The 18,626-nt window shown below is 40.9% G+C and overlaps 1 protein-coding gene across 2 annotated transcripts in view; it reads left to right on the forward strand.

The window, feature by feature from the left end:
- DNAJC1 (DnaJ heat shock protein family (Hsp40) member C1) overlaps window positions 1-18,626 on the forward strand; it is a 231,150-nt gene that overhangs the window by 82,962 nt on the left and 129,562 nt on the right. For both annotated transcript variants that reach the window (XM_077154278.1, XM_077154271.1), the window contains one exon: window positions 13,437-13,527. In XM_077154278.1, the coding sequence (XP_077010393.1) occupies window positions 13,437-13,527 (91 nt within the window). The remainder of the gene's footprint in view (window positions 1-13,436; window positions 13,528-18,626) is intronic.

An 18,626-nucleotide genomic window follows, 5' to 3' on the forward strand; every position in this document is an offset into this window, starting at 1 on the left:
AGCTTCACTGTCCTCCCCCTCTCTACGTGGGACATGACTCCCGGGGTGTTAACCTCCCTGGCAATGTGGGGCAGAAATCCTAGAATGAACTAGGACTCAGCATCAAGGGATTGAGAAAATCTTCTCAACTGAAAGGGGAAAGAGAGAAATGTGACAAAGTGTCAGTGGCTGAGAGATTTCAGATTCGAGAGGTTATCCTGGAGGTTATTCTTACGCATTATATAGACATCCTCTTTTTAATGTGTGGTGTATTTGAGTGGCTAGAGGGAAGTGCCTGAAACTGTAGAGGTGTGTTCTAGTAGCCATGTTCCTTGAAGATGATTGTGTAATGATACAGCTTTCGCAGTGTGACTGTGTGATTGTGAAAACCTTGTGTCTGATGCTCCTTTTGTCTATGGTATAGACAAATAAATAAAAAATATGCACAAAGAAAACAAATGATAGGGGAAACAAATGTTAAAATAAATTGAGTAGATTGAAATACTAGTGATCAATGAAAGAGAGTGGTAGGGTGTATAGGAGAAAAAAATAAAGGGAACAAAGGTTCAGCCATATTGGTAGATGGAAATACTAGTGGTCAGTAAGAGGCAGGGTTAAGGGGTGTGGTTTGTATGAGTTTTTTTCTTTTTTCTTTCATTTTCTGGAGTGATGCGTATGTTCTAAGAAATGATCATGGTGATGAATATACAACTATGTGATGATATTGTGAGCCATTGATAGTACACCAAATGTGGGATGTACATATATTAAGAATGTTTGTGTTTGTATGTTGTTTTGTCAATAAAAATATTTTTTAAAAAAAGTTCCTCTCTTAAATGACTCAAGTAAGCTAATTAAGACCCACCTTGAATGGGTAGGGCGACATCTCCATCTAATCATCTCCATCTAAACCAATTGTGGGTGGGACATATCTCCATGGAAACAACCCAATCAAAAGGTCCTACTCAAACAATAGGTCTGCCCCTACCAAAATTGGATTCGGATTAAAGAAACATGACTTTTCTGGGGTACGTAACAATTTCAAACCAGCACAAATCGTAACCACAATAAATATCACTGACAGACAAGTTTAAGAGCTAGCACAGCCTGCTCTTGATGAGCTTACAGCAAGTTAGTTAAGAGGTATTCATTCAAGAGTAACCTCAGATTTCATGGAAAGTTCCTGTAAACTGAGCTGCAAATATTCTAAGTGTATAGCGATTGGAGAAGAAGTGGGGTTCCAGCCAGAAGTGGAGATTCAGAGACTTCCAGCAAGTGTCAGAGTCTACCCAAATCTTGCCCTGGTCACTCCAGCAGTTCTTCACCCCAACTCCTTTCCTTCCCATTCTTCCTCTGACACCCATCTCTTTACTTCACCACACCACACGGTCATCCCTTGGATTGGGGAAGTGGCAGTTCTGTGCAGCTTCTGTTCACAGGTTCACTCTGTATCAGTTAGCACATACGACCCGTAAGAAAACTCCTTGTGGTCTACTTGGTTTATGTAAATGATTTCCTGTTTTCCCATTTGTAAATTGGGAATAGTGATATCAATATTTGATGCATAAAGCTTCTTCTGGTCATATGTTTAGAAAAACAGGTCAGCCATTTCAATAAAAGTGAATTAGCCACATAGCCAATAGAAGGCACCAACGATAAGGGGGTATTGAAATGAGCATGCCTTCCAGGGCCTGAGAGACAGGTCGAGACTCTGTCCCTGAATTAAGCAGTTGATACACCCTGGTAGGTGTACCTCATCTGTACGGTATAAACAGCCTCTTGTGCAGCGCTCAGACAGTAAAACTGCATTTTTATAGGAGGGCTGAGGACAGCAGAAAGAGCAGCCGCTTGAGTTGCGTCTAGAAGAATGACAGACACCTAACAGTGACGCACCCACGTTGTATGCTACTAGTGTAAAAGGTCATTCTGTGGCTGCAGCACTTCCTGCACAGTATGCTGTTTGGAGGCTGAGCCATGCCTGAGGACCAGCGTCATGCAGCAGGTTTCTTTCTACAAAGAGCATATTGTACAGCCCATCGCCATCGTCTAAGACTGCCTCCCAGGCCTCCCGAGTGTGTCCACTCAGGAAATTACATGCTAACAGATATATCTGATACAACAAGGGAAATTTAGACAGTGCTGTTAATTGGTAAGTCAGCAGTGTATGTATGACAGACATACATGCAAACCAGTGGCATGTATGTGCCCTTAGGAGGGAGAGTGTTAAAGTGTGCGAGGCTGTGAAATGGGCAGAAATACTCCCAGGAGTTGTGCAGTCGACAGGTTAAGTGCCTCCTTGCTTTTGGAGAAGAAGGTCCTTGGGACTTCCAGCACTGGGTTTGCGTGCTTCCTTTTTTTAAAACTTTTTAAATTATGTAAAATAACATGCATACAAAACAAAGAAGGAAAAAAGCAATAGTTTTCAAAGCAATCTACAGGAAGTTACGGGACAGATCCCAGAGTTTATCATGGGCTATCATACCATCATCTCAGATTTTTCTTTCGAGCTGCTCCAGAATATGTTTCCTTTCTTTTGCATTGAGGAAGATACTAGGAGAATTAAAAGAATTGGTAGATTAGAAGAAACGAGGCAGAGAATTAAAAGTCATTATGCTTGATACATGTTAAATATTTGATAATGTAAAATTGGTATCAGTCATTTCCCTAAAGGGAAAGTATCCAACATTTAGCCAAATGTATGTCCCCTATCATTCATGTACCCACATGGGCAGAGAAGTAAAGTACCCAATGAGAAGCTAAAGAAAAAAATATGGAGTGTGTTTGTGACCTGAGAGTAGCTGAGGGGCTGGAGGGGTGAAGCACAGGGCTGTCTTCGTGGATGCCCAGGGGCCGGTCTCTGCACTGGGACAGCCGAGGAAGCAGAGTACATGGATGTGCATTAGGATATGCCAAGGACCCTGGGCTCTGTAAAGACGGGACCCTGTGCTTTGAGGCTGAAATGAAATCGTCACGTGACGTTCACGTCCTGCCATCCTTTTCCTGTTCTTGGGATGGCTTTGCAGGGTGCGTGCGTTTTCTCTGCATCTGACTATCCAGACCTCGGTGTTGTCTCTGTGCCACTTTATGTAACCCCAGGAAACTTTCCAATGCCCAGAATCCCTTTCCGGGTATTTAAAACTTTACCCTGTGTTCTGGAGCCTTGCAGTAGATGAAGAATAGTCACTGCCATAAGCATATTTCCAGTTTAACTCTCATAGCTTAGTCTACTTTTGTCACTGTCTGTGTTGGAGCCTAGATATTTGGGCCTATGATGATGTAAAGTGTTTAAACTGTCAGCGTCTCATATATACAGTCAGTAAGTGCCAGACATCCCAAGTGGTTCCCATTCAGTCTAAATCATAGTTCATAGAAGTTCTCTACCTTTTCTGAGATGAAACAGCTCCTAAGTATCTAGAATTTATTTGCTTCTGTTTGGTTTTCTCAGAACTCACCCTTCAAGCTTCTTTCCACCGGATATGTTACAATGCTCGGTAATAAAATTTATGAACTATAAAACACATCTAGGTGCACAGTGCCTGAAATTGTAGATTTTTCATGTAGTGTTATGTCCCAACCCCATCTTTTCTCACTGCCATGCTGGTCTTACGTGAACATGATTAAATTAAAATTTACCATGGGATGTTGGCAGCATGCTTACTGCCACCCCCGTCCAGATGAGAGCTTAACTAGTGGCTGAGAAGACAGGAGAAACTTCTCTGAGTGCTGTGGCTGTTACCTTTAAGAAGAGAAAAGAAAAGGAAGGTTGCCTGAGAGAGCAAAGGGGGCACCACACTACCGGAGCCGTCCTCTGTAGAAGTGCCCTTCCTCCCACGCAGCTTCCCTGTGGAGACCACAGCCCTGGCCAAGCCTGGGGGCCACCCCCGCAGTCAGGGCCTCTCCTTGCTGCCCCCTTTGCTGCTGCTTGCTGTGACTGTGTCAGAGAGAAAACAAACAAAACATTCACAGCTAATTAGCAGGAAAAAAAAGCTACTAAAAGGCTAGGAGGCACTTGGAGCCCGCTGAGCCGCCTGACCTTCTACTCAGAGTTAAACAAAGATTTTTCCAGGGGAGGAGGATGCTAACTCATAACTTTATTCAAAAATTTGTTTTCCAATAACTTTTCAAAAAAATTTGCTGACAAATGTATTTTATTTCTGGCATATGTGAACAAATGAAAAGGATGGAGAAGCTCATCTGAATTTCTGTAAGGCTAAAAGCTCTGCTGTTACAGAAGCACAAAGGGATACAGGAAAATTGGAGAGTCCCCACAACACAAGATTCTGTCTTTCCATCCCCTGAAAGAAGGACAGTGGTTCTGGTTATAGGGACTCTCAAGGGAGAATCTTTATATGGTATTGTAGGGTGTTCCTTGACACAGAAAAGATAAAACCCACACAACGTGAGAGCGGTAGGTGAGACGTTCAGAGGTGCATGGTTTCACTGATTCCATGTTTTATAGATGAAAAATACCAAAGACTCAGACTGGTGACAGAGTTTGCCCAGAGTGCCACAGCTAGTTAATGGCTAAAATGAAACTTAAAGTAGATGAAAGGAATATTAAAATATAAGAAATGTGAAAGCTCAAAAAGAATAATTTTCCATCAGCTGGCTAACTAGAGCTGTAGTGTATAATAAGCTGTCTGATTATAAAACTTCCTTAAATCAGACTGTTGGTCCGACTGTCAGGTTATAAAAATCACAGAGGAGTTCTTGTGTTGAGTTGGGGCTGAAGAGGTGACTTGAGGGTCGCTCTGCCAGGCCGGTCAGAGAAGGAGCTTTCAGGCTTCATGTGAAGGCAACTAACTCAGACAGAAGGAGGTACAGCTTCTGGTTTTCTGTTTTAATTTTATTACTTGTGAATTCAGTATTATTATGGTTCTGTACAAAAATTTTGACTCTTATTCAAAGTATGCAATTTTAACGTTTCCCCCTACTCTTCATTGTAATTTTATTACATGTTACGTTATAACATGAGTCAAAGGAGAATAAAACTTGATTTAGAGCAATTGACTTTATAGGTAAATTTTCAGAAACGGACGTATTGTTGAAAGTTATTTGGAAGCTGCAAACAAGAAAGGAGATGTGTGCTGTCAGAGAACCCACAGGAAATGGAGAACCCTTCCCTTTTCTGCAGCCCCCCTGCCGAGGCTCTCCTGGCACAGGTAGCAGTGTTCCCTGCTCACACCGCAGGCCAACTTCCTTCTCTCCTGAGCTTTCCTTGGATTACTTTATGTTTTGAAGTCTTTATGGGGAAGTAAAAGTAAACTAAAGGTAGGCTGCCAGCTCAGCCTGTTATTTTATCACCCAAAGGAACTCTGTCAGTAATCTTGGAAGAAAGGTTTTCTGATACAGTCCTCCCCCTCTCACCACGCGCTGACCTCAGAGATACTTGGAGATCAGCCATGACCATCGTTAGGAAGTCCATCCTGGTCAGGTCTCCAGGCTACCTTTATACCGCTCATTATCTGTATTAACGTGGACGGATAGACTGGGATAGGCACACATCACCCTGAGACTCCAGGGACCTAATGTCCGTCATAGGTTGGCAGGAGAGGGGACATTCTGCTCCACGTAGCCCATCGGGGGCTGGGAGCAAGGAAGGCTCCATCATCTTATGGCTGCATCACCTAGAGCTTACAGCCCACCAGGTCACTGGGCACAGCAGAGAGCTGAGGATTATGTGCTTTCCTGTGTTCTGTCCTGGAAATGGCACCTGATATTGACCCCACCTCATCTCAGGAGGATGAGAAAATGTGGGGAAACAGAGATGGAATGTTGGGTGTTCTAGTTTACTGGCTGCTGGAATGCAATATACCAGAAATGGAATGGCTTTTAAAAAGGGGAATTTATTAAGTTGCTAGTTTACAGTTCTAAGGCTGATAATGTCCAAATTAAGGTAAGGTTATGGAAAAGTCCAATCTAAGGCATTCCAAGATTGGTTCAGGATTAAAACATGGCTTTTCCAGGGTATATAATCCTTTCAGACCCGTATATTGGGGGAGCGCTATTCTTTCTTTCAACAAATTATTCAACAAATAAGTGCTTACTGTATGCCATTTACTCCTTTAGGCGCCAGAAATAGACAAATGAGAAAAAATAGAAGACAGGAATCCCTGTTGTGGTGGTGTTTATAGTCTATATTTCATATTTGATTGGGGTTCATAGTTATTTTTTACCCATCCTTTGACTCCTCAACTGCAGTGTGATCTCTTTAAGGGCAGCTACTGTGTCTTAATTATCTTATAACCCTATACATCCTAGCCAAGTGCTCCACACATAATAGTACCTCAGTAAATGAGTAGATAACAGCTTCTTGTGCAGGAACCCAGGCCCCACAACCAGACACAAAGAACCCATAACATATCAGTTCTCTCAGTAGGCCATGTATAGTCCTACACTGTTAAACCAATCCCTGTTTGTCAACTGTGCAGGTCAATGGACAGCTCTTCAAGAAATCTTGTTAAACATTAAGGGAGTTGCTTCTAGAGTAAAAACTTTTACATGTGGCTCATTCATAAGGATTTTGAGTTTCTTGTAGCTAGGAACTCTTTCTGTTTGGAACAGTGTAAGTGTCATAGTTTTAATACAGCATCATAGAGCTAAATCTTGGCAATCCAGAGTCCTCGTTGACTCATGTAAGCCTTCATTCATTCATTCATTGAATATTTATTGTTTCTTAATAAATACTCAATGAATAAAGTGAATATTATATTTATTATTATGGATAAATGTTTATTGAATAGTTATTATGACTATTACTTGCCAAGCAGTGTACTAGGGCTACAAATTTAGATAAGAAGTTTATATCCTCAGGAAATCTGTAACTTCCTGTGTAGGTAAATTGGAGGCTTGTTCTGGACTCAAAATAGCACTTTGTGTTTATTTTCCCTCCCTGTCTGTCGTGTTCGTGTGAATTCGCCCCTCATGAAGAATGGGAGGGCGAAGCTGAGAACAGCTGATACTGTTCACCACCTTTTGAATGCACATGTGCCCTCTGGAGCACACCTCAAAGAAGAGCCACGTGGCCTCTTGAATTTTACCTCCAATGTTAGTATATTTCATTTGCAGGTGATTTTCATTATTAGAAAATGCTTTCTTATATTTTCCCAGGATGGGAACTTCTGTCTCTGGAACCATATATAATAATTTACATCACTCTTGGCTGTGATGACCCTCAAGATACTCTCTGGTGGTTATGAGGCCATCCATGATCTTCTCATCTCCTGCCCCTTATGAGATATGATATCAAGTTTCTTCACTGTTTGTTTACTTTCCCTTTAAGGTTTCCCAGTGTCTCAGTACCCACCCTAAGGAGTGGTTCCCCAAACTGTACACAAGGATGATGGGGTCCAGGTGGAGTTGAGTGTAGTGGAGTTGAGATCTTAGACGTACTAAGGAGTTAATGCTTCCTGATGTGGACATATTTCAATTATAATTTGAAAGTGCAAGTAAAATGTGAAGAAAAGGAAAAGGCTGAGGAATACTTTAAATAAATGCTTAGAAATGAAGCAAAAGGAGGATGGGTTATATTGCCTGGGTCAAACAGCGAGTGAGACTCTTGGAGTATGTTATAGTGATTGGCTGCTTTGAAATTCTCATGGTGTGATTTGGAATCTAATGAATATTTTAAAGAGGAACTTTAGTGGAATATCTTGACTGTGGCAGGCAAAACATTGTAAGGAGCCGGGCCTCTAAGAAGAGACTGCTTTGCCCAGCAGAAGGCTCACTCTGAGGTGAGGTGCAGGCGTGGAAACGGGATGATAGAGGACACAGGAAGCATTTTGGTGAAGGCTGCAGCCTCGGCTGAGTGAAGAAGTGAGGCCTGCCATGTGTGAGGAGGTGTGCTGCCCCCCAGTCCTGCCCTGTTAACCTCCCCCAGCCCCCGAGCAGGCTCTTTCATCAGACCCATTTTAGAAGGAGAAGCAAGAGCATCTCCTGAGTGTCACATGGCTCGTCTGAGGCAGAGCAGAGACCTTCTCCCAGGTGGTTCTCCCAGACCTTCTCCTGCTGCCCACGTTCTTCAGCAGTCTGCTGTGCCAGGGTGCTTGATCCCAGCTTCCCTCCTCTCCCCTCTAAAGGTGCTAATCCGTGCTCTTCTGGTCTTCCCTGGCAATCTTCTCACTCCCCTCATGGAGCCAAGGCCTCCCCACCTTTTCTTCTTTCCTACTATTTCCTTCTAACCGACTCTCTGGAAAGCTGTAATGAATTCATTCGTACATTCGTACCAAGCTATAAATGACTAATATGGCTTAAAATAAAATAATACTCTTCCAGGGTTGACTTTGTGGGGGAGGGGAATGAGGGGATATTAAGGGGCCATAAAACCTTAACCCAAAACCCATTGAAATTTCATCATGTATAGATATGGTGGGGGGGGGTGAGTTGGGGACACGAACCCTGTACACTTTGGATTATACCATTATTTAGCTGGCCCAGGGCTTGTGAAAACCCTGGTAGAAATGAAGTGAAAGCATAAAAGTGGAAATGGAAGGGAGGAAAGAATAAGAGATTCATCTTTTTATACAGATTCATTGATTGTAGGAATACCCTATTTCCTGAATTCATTATCGAGTAGAAGAGTTCTGACATGACCCTAATAGATTTCACAGGAAAGATTCATTTCTTTAACTTGAGTGTTTATAGATAAAAAGACAGAATTCTCTGCTAAGATTTAAGTGTTGATGTATTTATGTCTGAATCAGGTAGAGCCAAGGATTGATTTTGTTCTCTTATTTCCTGGCAGAAATAAAACCGTTTCAATGGGTTGATGATTTCTCTGCTTTTAGAATCTTATAGTGTGAGAATATTATCCTAGAGTTATTGTGGATGCTCTTCTGTTTCTAATTCCACATTAGTCCTTCTTTATAATATTTCTCATGTAAGTCAAAATAGTTCCATTCAATAAATATTTACTGAGTGGGTACTTTAGGCCAGATACTACGCTCTGGGCATACATGTCCTTCTGTCACATTTCTGATTTTCTAGGAGAGAATATACCATGATACAAACAGTCATGGATGTGTGTTTAAGTACAGAGTAAGATACAAGAGAGAATTACTTTGCTGTGGGAGGTCAAAAAAGACTTGCAAAGGAGGTGATGCTTGTATGGTTTTTCCAAGATGCATAGGAGCTCATCTGAATAATGATGGGAGTAAAATATTATAGCTAGAGGGCAAAGCTTACACAGAGACCTGGACAGGTATTATGCATGGTATCACGTGGCCTGGCAGCTGCTAGTGTGTGGCTATAGAATGGGGTTTTCAGGGATGCACAGGAGTTCATCAAAATCATGACGGGAATAGAATATTCTAACTAGAGGGCAAAGCTTACATGGAGACCTAGACAGTGTTATGCATAGCACATGTGGCCTGGCAGCTGCTACTGGTGTTGCTAAAGAATATGTGTTGAGTAAAGGGATGGTGGGGAATGATTACTAGTGTCTCCATATGCCAGGTGCGCCAGTGCATCAGCTTGTGGGTATCCATGTCTGTGTTACCTGTGGCCCGGTCTGTCTTTAGGACCTTGCTGACATCTCACCTCTTCTCTTACTTGGACTTCCACTCTGTGCGCTTGTTTAGTCATTAGCGACTATCGACTATCGACTATTGTGACAGCCTACTGTTGGTACAGTGGGTGTCCTCAGTCCTCAACCTCTGTGATAGGAACTGTTTGTTTCTGTTCTCAAAGGGTGGTACAGAGAGGAATGACAGCTTTCCCCTGTATCAATATTGTCAGACATGTTTCATAAGCAGATTTGCGATTTACCGACTTAATCTTCAAGGAGTTTAATTCAGTTCAACAGATGTATTGAATACCTAACTTTTGCCTGGCTAGGTCCTGGGGATATGGTGACTAAATCCCTCAAAATCCATGCCCTCAAGGGACTGCATTTTTGCTCTTCTTTTTTTTCCCCCTGCAGTGAGAAGCTCTTTCAGTCGGTTATGTGAACTTTCTGAAAAGGGTGCATCAGTACAGATCAGTCCCTAGTTTGCATGATGGATACATCCTTTTTTTTATTCTTATTATTTTACCTTAAGTTGTTTTCTGTAATGACACATTTCTTTAACTGCCTGGGAATTATATCAAGGCTGAACTTCAATCATTAAAAAAAAAAACAAAACCTGATATTTGTATGCTCTAATTTTCTTTAACATATTTGCCACTGCAGATATCACTATTTGCATGTAATAATTTTGAAAATCTGTGAGAATTAAGTGACCAGCATGAAAATAGAGCTAATACTATTCCGAATAGTTTGGTTCAGCAAATGTGTTTTTCTGCTCTGTGTTTACACAATAGTACTTGAACTATTGAAGAAATAATATCAGAAAGAAAACAGGAAGAGAATTTTCCTTCCATATCTGAGAGAAAAGATTTATTTAAAATTACATTCATGCAATTTCAGTCTTTAATCAGCTCAGAAAGAGAAAAATCATAGAAAGATAAAATTTGAAAATACCAACACAAAGAAAGACTTTGTTAAGTGAATATACTCCTTTGAAATGAAGTTGAAGGAATGGGACCCCATGTCCTCATAGAAGCTTTGACAATCAACGAGAAGTGTAGAAACATCTTTCTAAAAGCTCTTGAAAACAGTTAAAGGACTGTAGTAACAGGGCAAGCAAGTAAAAGCGCGGAGACCTTTGGTGCTCTGGCTGACCGCTCCCCAGCCCCTCTCCAGTTCCATGCTGATCCGTTCATATTCCCAGTGTGAGTTGCTGGTCCCAGCCTGGAGGGAGCAGAGTAAACCTTGTGCACATACAGGGAGCATGCATGTCTGGCCCAGTCTCTCTGCTGGTGACCTGAGGGACTCACTTTCTCAGAACCTGCCCTGCATGTAGAGGCAGCTCGCTGAGCTCTCCTGCAGAACGCAGGTACAGCAGTCAGGTTGTGCTGCCTGGGGCAGGGGATCACTGGCTGTGGGACACACAGTGCAGTGCCTGGAACTTGGAGGAAGTGATTTCCTAGGGAAGAGCCGATATTTGTATCCCTGGGAATGGGGGAGTTCTAGGTCCACACACATGCCCAACACAAGACACTGGGAAAAAGGATCAGGGAGGTCTCTACACTGCGGCTGGGAGCTATTCTCTGAACTCATTGAATGGATATGCCTGAAGGAGAGTACTTGCGTAGTTCAGTCTGCAAAGCTTGGGAAGGGTGTTTTCTTCACCTCTTCCTTCCCCTCCCCTCCCCCCTCCTCCAGTCATTCAGTGAAAACTCGGTCATAATGCTAGCTGGATTACAAGCTTAAGGAACAGACACCTCAGGGTCTAAATTCCAGTGATAACACACTAACAAACTAAAATATCAAAATGTCCAGGTTTCAACAAAAGGTTCCAAAGCAAACAAAGAAACAGGACTCAATGGTCCAGGCAGAGAAGAAGAGTAAAGCATTAGAAACCGCCAGGGGGAGGACCAGACCTGGGACATTGCGGACCGAAAAAGCAAGGTCCTTAGTATGCCCTATGGACCAAAGGAAAACCTGGACGAAGAACTAAAGGAAATTAAGAAAACAATAGATGAAACCAAACAGAAGATCAATGTAGAAATGGAAATTATAAGAAAGAACCAAACAGCTGAAGACCACAGTAACAGAAATCTAAAACAGGAGTTCACAGCAGATTGGAGCTGGCAGAAGAAGGTAGCAGTGACTTGAAGATGAGATAATTGAAATCATCCAGTTTGAGGAACAGAAGGAAGAAAGGATGAAGAGACGTGAACAGAGCCCAAGGAACCTGTAGGATGCCAGCAAGTGTACCAATGTACACATTATGGGAGTCCCAGAAGAAGAAGAGAGACAGAAAGCGAGTTCTAGACAAGATAAACCCAAACAGATCCACAGTGCACCATGTGATAATCGAACTAGGGAATTCTGAGATAAAGTTAAAGATAAAATTCTGAGAGCTGTAATACACACATACAAGGGAGCCTCAATCAGATTAAGTGCCAATTTCTCATCAGAAACCATGGAGACAGAAAGAAGGCAGTAAGATGATACAATTAAAAGAGCTGGAAGTAGAAGAGTGCCATCCCAAAAGTTCTCTATCTGGCAAAGCTGAATTCCAAAAATGAGGGATGAATTAGACATTCCTAGATACACAGAAGCTGAGGGTGTCTGTCGCCAGTAGATCAGTCCTACAAGAAATGCTACAGGGACTCCTGAGTTTGAAAGGGAAGGACACCAGGCAGTTGAAGCCACGTGAAGAAATAAAGACCTTTGGTAAAGAAAATGACGGTAAATCTAAGTGCCAGTACTATTGTATTTTTTTTCTTTTCTTTTTGGTCCATGGTCTGGGAATTGAAACCGAGTCTCCCACATGGAAGGTGAGCATTCTACCACTGACCCACCTGTGCACCACAATACTATTGTATTTTTGATTTCTACTTTCAAAAAGATCTAAAAGGGAAATGTATAAAATACGATGATAAATTGTTTTGGACTCATAATGTATAAGTATGTAATTTGTGTCAGGAACTCTCATTCAAGGTGGGGGTACAGGGGTGGAGGGGTATAGGAACATGGCTTTTATATGCTATTAATTTGTTAGGTTTGCATCAAAGCAAAGAGGATTGTTATAGATGTACGCTGATCGGTGTAAGCCTCCTGGTAACTATAAAAATGATGTCAGAGAACATGCAAACTCTCAGAGGCAGAAAGTAAAGTGTGTTACCAAAGGTGGGGGCAGGGGCCATGAAAAATGAGTGTAGGGTTTCTGTTTCAAGTGAAAGGAAAGTTCTAGTAATGGGTGCTGGTGAAGGTACTGCAACTCTGTGAATGTCATTATTCTCACTAGACAGTATCCTTGGGAAGGTTTGGGATGGTAAGATTTGTGTTGTATATGTGTCTGCTGTTTAAAAAGGAGGAAAGAAAGAAAAACTAAAGAGATAATGGCAATTAAATGTGATACATGATATTAGATGGGATCTAAGAATGGAGGAGAAAAGGCTCGAAAGGGCATTATTGAAATAAAAAGATTATAGAATGTAAGCTTTATATCAGTGCTAAATTTCTTGAGCTTTATGTTTGCACATACACAGTAAAATTACATAAATGAATATCTTTGTAGAAAATGTACCTGGTAGTATTATGAGTTGAAGGAGCATGATATGTGCAGTCTGCTCTCAAATGCTTAGAAAATAGGTAGATGAATAGATAGATGTATAGAAAGGAAAGGAGGGAGGAAGGGAGAGAAAGAGAGAAGAAAGGAAAGAAAGAAACGAGTAAGGAAACAGTAAATGTTACAGTGTTAAAATTAATGAATCTGGGTATTGGAGGGGTGGCATGTTGGAATTTTTTGTATGAGGTTTGTATTGTTTTTGTAGCTATCTTATAAGTTTAAAATTATTTCAAAATAAAAAGTTAAAAAAAATCTCATGTTAAAAAAATGAAGTTAAATAGGAAATGCTGTAAAAGCAAACTGGTGTTTTAATGTTAATTTATTGTAATTTTTTTAAAGGATGCTGGGCAGTTTTATGCTAAATATAAAGAAACAAAATTGAAGGAAAAGGAAGATGCAATGACCAGAGCTGAACTTGAAATTCTTCAAAGTGAGTTTTGAACATTGTCTTACTGTGTTAACAATATCATATAAAACTAATTGTTTGAATTTAGATTTTCCCTTAAATTCTGTAGTCATTAAATTTTCTGTACCTTCTTTACCGCTCCCTAAGTAGTCACTTGTACTTTATTATATGTAGAAAGTATTATATTATTGATTATAACACCATAATTGGTTCCTGATGTTGGGTTGATACGGTTCTTCAAGCTGAGGACCATCCAGTGTCTGCCAAGTCAGAACTGCAGCTAGAACTGATGCTCACTGCTAAGCCTAACGCATCGATCCTGACCCGCTGTGTGTCATAGCAGTGGCAAATGGAAATCTCAGAATGCCTGTGACTTCTCTTTGGGACATCTCTGTCTCACTGGCAGCGACCTTGTATGATACGAAAACCTCTGACTGAGTGGTTGACTTTGTGGACCAAGGTCTCCCACGGACCCTGAAGACATGAATCTAGTTCTTGCTGATACTGAAAGAGTTAGACACACATAGAAATAAAATAGGCATTTCCAAGCCCTGGTCCTTTTATCTAATTTTGCCATATCTTCTCTCTTCCTACCCGTATACACTTTATCCCCTTTACTTTATTTAGGGGCTTTGCTTTATTTTTATTTGGAACATTTAACATCACTTAGCATTCATTTATTTATTTTTTTATGTTTGCTATCTGATTCTCATGAGGGTAGGGGCTTTAGTATCTGTTTTGTTCCCAACCATGAACTATCTAATATCTCCAAGAATCCCTGGCACATAGTAACTGCTCAGTAAATAGTGGACTGAATCTGTGGAGGTGAAATCTGTATTCTTCTAAAAATTCCATCCTGGGTTTCTCTGGTTCAGGCTGGCTTCCTGCCCCCCTCCCTGGCTCCCCAGGGGAACATGTGCTGTGTGTGGCCCCGGCCGGTTCATGGTCCTGCAGACAGACATTTGCAGAATAACCTGGGTGCTTGCGGGGCTACAGGAAGAGCTAGCCCTGCAGCCCATAGCAGAGACTTCGCCAAGTCAGACTACCATGGGATTCACACATCAGTGCCGGGAAGTGCTGATAGCCAGTGCCCCCGGCTGCCTGAAACCTCTCTTTCTTTCTTTGCCCTGATGCCAAACCATGGCTTGAGAAGAGAGAATTATGTTTTCTCCAAACTTGAGAGTGCGTTGTCACTGCCTACATTTCTGACTTTGAGGATTTTAATTTCCATAGTTGTCAGAAGAACAGGTTGGAGTAGATGATTCCAGTATTCGTTTTCTATTGCTTCTATAACAAATTACAACCAAATTAGTAGCTTAATTGCAAATTTATCTTATAGGTGTGGTGGCCATAAGTCTAACACAGGTCCCCCTGGGCTGACATCAAGGTTTATCGGACAGGGCTGCATTCCTTTTTGGAGGCCCCTGGCCTCTGCCAGCTTCTCCAGGCTGCCTGCAGTCCTTGGCTCGTGGCCCCGTCCTCTGTCCCCAGAGCCAGGGGTGTTGCACCTTTGACCCTCCTGCACCGTCACATCTCCCCCTGACCACAACCAACAAAGCTCTTTGCTTTTACAGATCCATGTGACTGGACAGGGGCCCACTGGGCTGTCTCAGGACACACTCTCCTTCTTAATCACACCTGCAGACTCCTTCCTGCCACGCACAGTCAGGGATTCCCAAGTTCTAGGGTTAGCACGAGGCCATCTTTAGGGGCATTTTCTGACCTCCCTCCCTGTACAGTCTGGAGAGCTTGAGAAATGGACTGCTTCTGTTTTATCATCTTGGTGATGCCTATGTCCTGCCACTTAGTAGTTGAGAAAATGAAAATGTGCATGAAGGCAATTCCTTGAAGCACAGTCAACGAGTGTCACCTGAGGGGGGTGCGCTCAGGAGGATACTTTTTCCAGGAGCACGGAACTTAATCCAAGAAGATTCAGCAATCACAAATAGACTATAATATTCAGATCAGCTCTCCATAACTGCTCGCAGCAGACGTGTTGAGAAGGAGGAGTGGGGTGAATGAGGAGCACAGGTTGAGATTGGCTGATGTGCGTGCCAGGTGTAGGGGTGAGGCGCGATCGTCATTGTTGTATTAAACCTGAGATGGAAAACGAAGCTGTTCCTACAGTGATTTTGAAATGGTTTAATTAAGTTCAGTGAATCAAGGAAATTCTATAACATAATTTTTGTATGGTTACATATAGTTATATAGTTATTATTTTTAAATAGAACTGTTACTTGAAAAATTTCTGAACATTTGAAGGCTAGTCAAAAGGGAGAAAAAAAATCACATTTATAAGAAAAAATATCAAACTAACCCATAATTTACCTGTAGAGGCAAAATGAATACATTGCATTTTATTGGTCTTATAGATGCAGATTATCATTTTTATGTAGTTTGCGTAACAAACCACTTAATTGTTATAATTTTGGCATATGTGTTAGAATGCTCTAATAGTAAAACATTAAGAATTTGCATTTCCTCTTTGAAAATAGGAGCTAGATATGAAGTATTTCCATAATGCAAAAACTCCTTTTGAAGTTAGTGACCATATTTTCAAAATGGTTCACTGATTTTTGTTCTGCCTAAGAGTTTGATGGCATTTCTTATACGGATTTAATAATCCTCCTCATTTTGTTATTATTATCTAATAAAAATAATAATATAAAGAAGCACAAATTTTACAACTATGTAAATATCTGAAAACTTTCTCTGTTCTTCAGAAAATGGGTAATAGTCTTCTAAAAAGTTTGAAAAGTCATCACTGGTTTACCAGTTGCTGAAACCCACAATAGATAAATCCCAGAAAGCATATTAGAAGCTGTGCTCATATCAGGTCAACCAGGCTCTGAATAATCACGCTTGGCTCTTTCTTGTTTTGGAGCTCAGTGGTGGATTTAGAAAGGGCGATGGGATTGACACTGAGAGTTTGAGGGAACAGTCATGTTAACTGTTAATGTCAGAGATGGACATGTATTTTTTGTAAGTGGTCTCTAATGGCTGCATGCAAAGAATCTTTTAATTAATTTTGTTAACTTCATTACAGCATTCTGCGTAGTATACTCTAGAATTAATTTATACATACCCCAAATTCCCCAGTGGGTGTTTCATTTACCCCATCCTTCTTAATTTTAAAGATGCTCGTTGGACTACTGAGTTCATAATAATATTTCCATCTACTTAATTGAGTAAATGGCGCTCATGCAGATTAGCAATAACTATTTTATGTTGCCCATTTTCATGACCTAATTGCTAATCTGTCCTCATGTCTATCAGCTTTACTGCTGAGATTGTGCAGTATTCTCTGAGGGTTATACCAAAACTATTTTGAGTAGGACATGGTAGTCTTTTAAAATGGTGTTTTTTAAGGGGGGAAAGTTAAAAGGGTAATTTCTTAAAAAAAAGTATCATCCTTCTGGGAAATCTTTATGCAGAAAAGATTGTTGCTATCTGTTTGTAAGTTTTGGGGCACTTATGTCATAAACCTTTAATCAGTTTTATGGTTTAGGTTTGAAGTCTTTACATATTTATAGTATATGAGACTTTTTAAGTGTTGATTTTTTAAAATAATTTTTATTTATTAGGGAAGTTATAGGTTACAGAAGAATCATGCAGAAAAGATAGGCTTTTGCTGTATTTGCATTATTGTGGGTACCATTGTTACAAATGATGAAAGAATCTTATTATTGTACTATTAACTATAGTCCATAGTTTACTTTAGAGTATATTTTTTTCCCAAAGCCACCTGTTTTGGTTTGCTAAAGCTGCCAGAATGCAATATACCAGAAATGGATTGGCTTTTACAATAGGGATTTATTAAGTTATAAATTACAATTCTAAGACTATGCAAATGTTGAAATTAAGGCCCCAACAAGAGGTTACCTTCTCAGAGGAAAGGCAGCATGTGGATTCCTCCATCACAGGGAAAGGCACATGGCAATGTATGCTGGCCCTTCTCTCCTGGATTGGTTTAGAATGGCTCTCTCAGTTCCTGTGGGTCCTTCTTGCTTCTACAGTGGGGGTTTTCTTTGCTTCTGCATCTCCAAATGTCTGTGTCTAGGCATCTGCTCTCTGTATGGCTCTGAGCTCTTTTTCTCTCTGTGTGCTCTTTGAAGGACTCCAGTAAACCAAGACCCGCCTTGAATGGGTGGGCTCATATCTCCATGTAATCAAAAGGTCCCACCCTCCATAGTGTAGGTCACATCTTCATGGAAACAACCTAATCAAAAGGTCACACCCAAACAGTAGTCTGCCGCCACAAGATTGGATTAAGATTAGAACATGGCTTCTCTGGGTTACATAGTGGTTTCAAAGCAGCATGCCACCCTATCACTAACACTTGCATTAGTGTGGGACATTTGTCATTAATCACAAAAGAACATTTGTATAATTGTACTATTAACTATAGTCCATTATTCACAACAGAGTTTATTATGTTGTAACAGTCCTATGTTTTTTCTAATTTATTCTAGTAACGTAAATATGACCTAAAATTTCCCCCTTTGACCACATTCATGTATATAATTCTTTGCTGTTAATTACACATACAAGGTTGTGCTACCATCACCATATACTTCCAAAACTTTACAATCAACCCAAATAGAAATTCTGTACAGTTTTATTCTTTATTAGAGAAGTTGTGGGCTTACAGAACAGTCACACATAAAATACAGAATTCCCATATACCATCTTATTATTAAGTGTTAATGATTTTTCTACATCCTCTAATTATTTGATTTTTGTTCTGAATCAGTAGCACTGACTTCTGAGAACTTACAGTGAACATTCCAATGCCAGCAGAAATAATATTTCCAGACATTAGTTGTTTTTCTTCTTGTTTCATGGTCCCTGTTGCAGGGCCCAATGATGCATCTGAGCCTGGGTGTCAAGGGGACAAATGACAGGTTGGGTGAAATACTTGGTGAGAAGGTTAGGCATAGAAGAGCCTTTTTTTATTGTATCAAGACAGGGAAATATCACCTCCATTAAGATAAAGGAAGCCTGGTACTCTAGAAAACTCATATTCGTGAAGCTTCATGCTGATGCTGATTTGTAGGTTGATTCAGGAGAGTTGGTGGGGAAGAACAAAGAGGTAGGGCAGGAATAGGGCCAGTGTAAGTTAG

Source organism: Tamandua tetradactyla, chromosome 1 (genome assembly GCF_023851605.1).
Source record: "Tamandua tetradactyla isolate mTamTet1 chromosome 1, mTamTet1.pri, whole genome shotgun sequence".
NCBI lineage: Eukaryota > Metazoa > Chordata > Mammalia > Pilosa > Myrmecophagidae > Tamandua > Tamandua tetradactyla.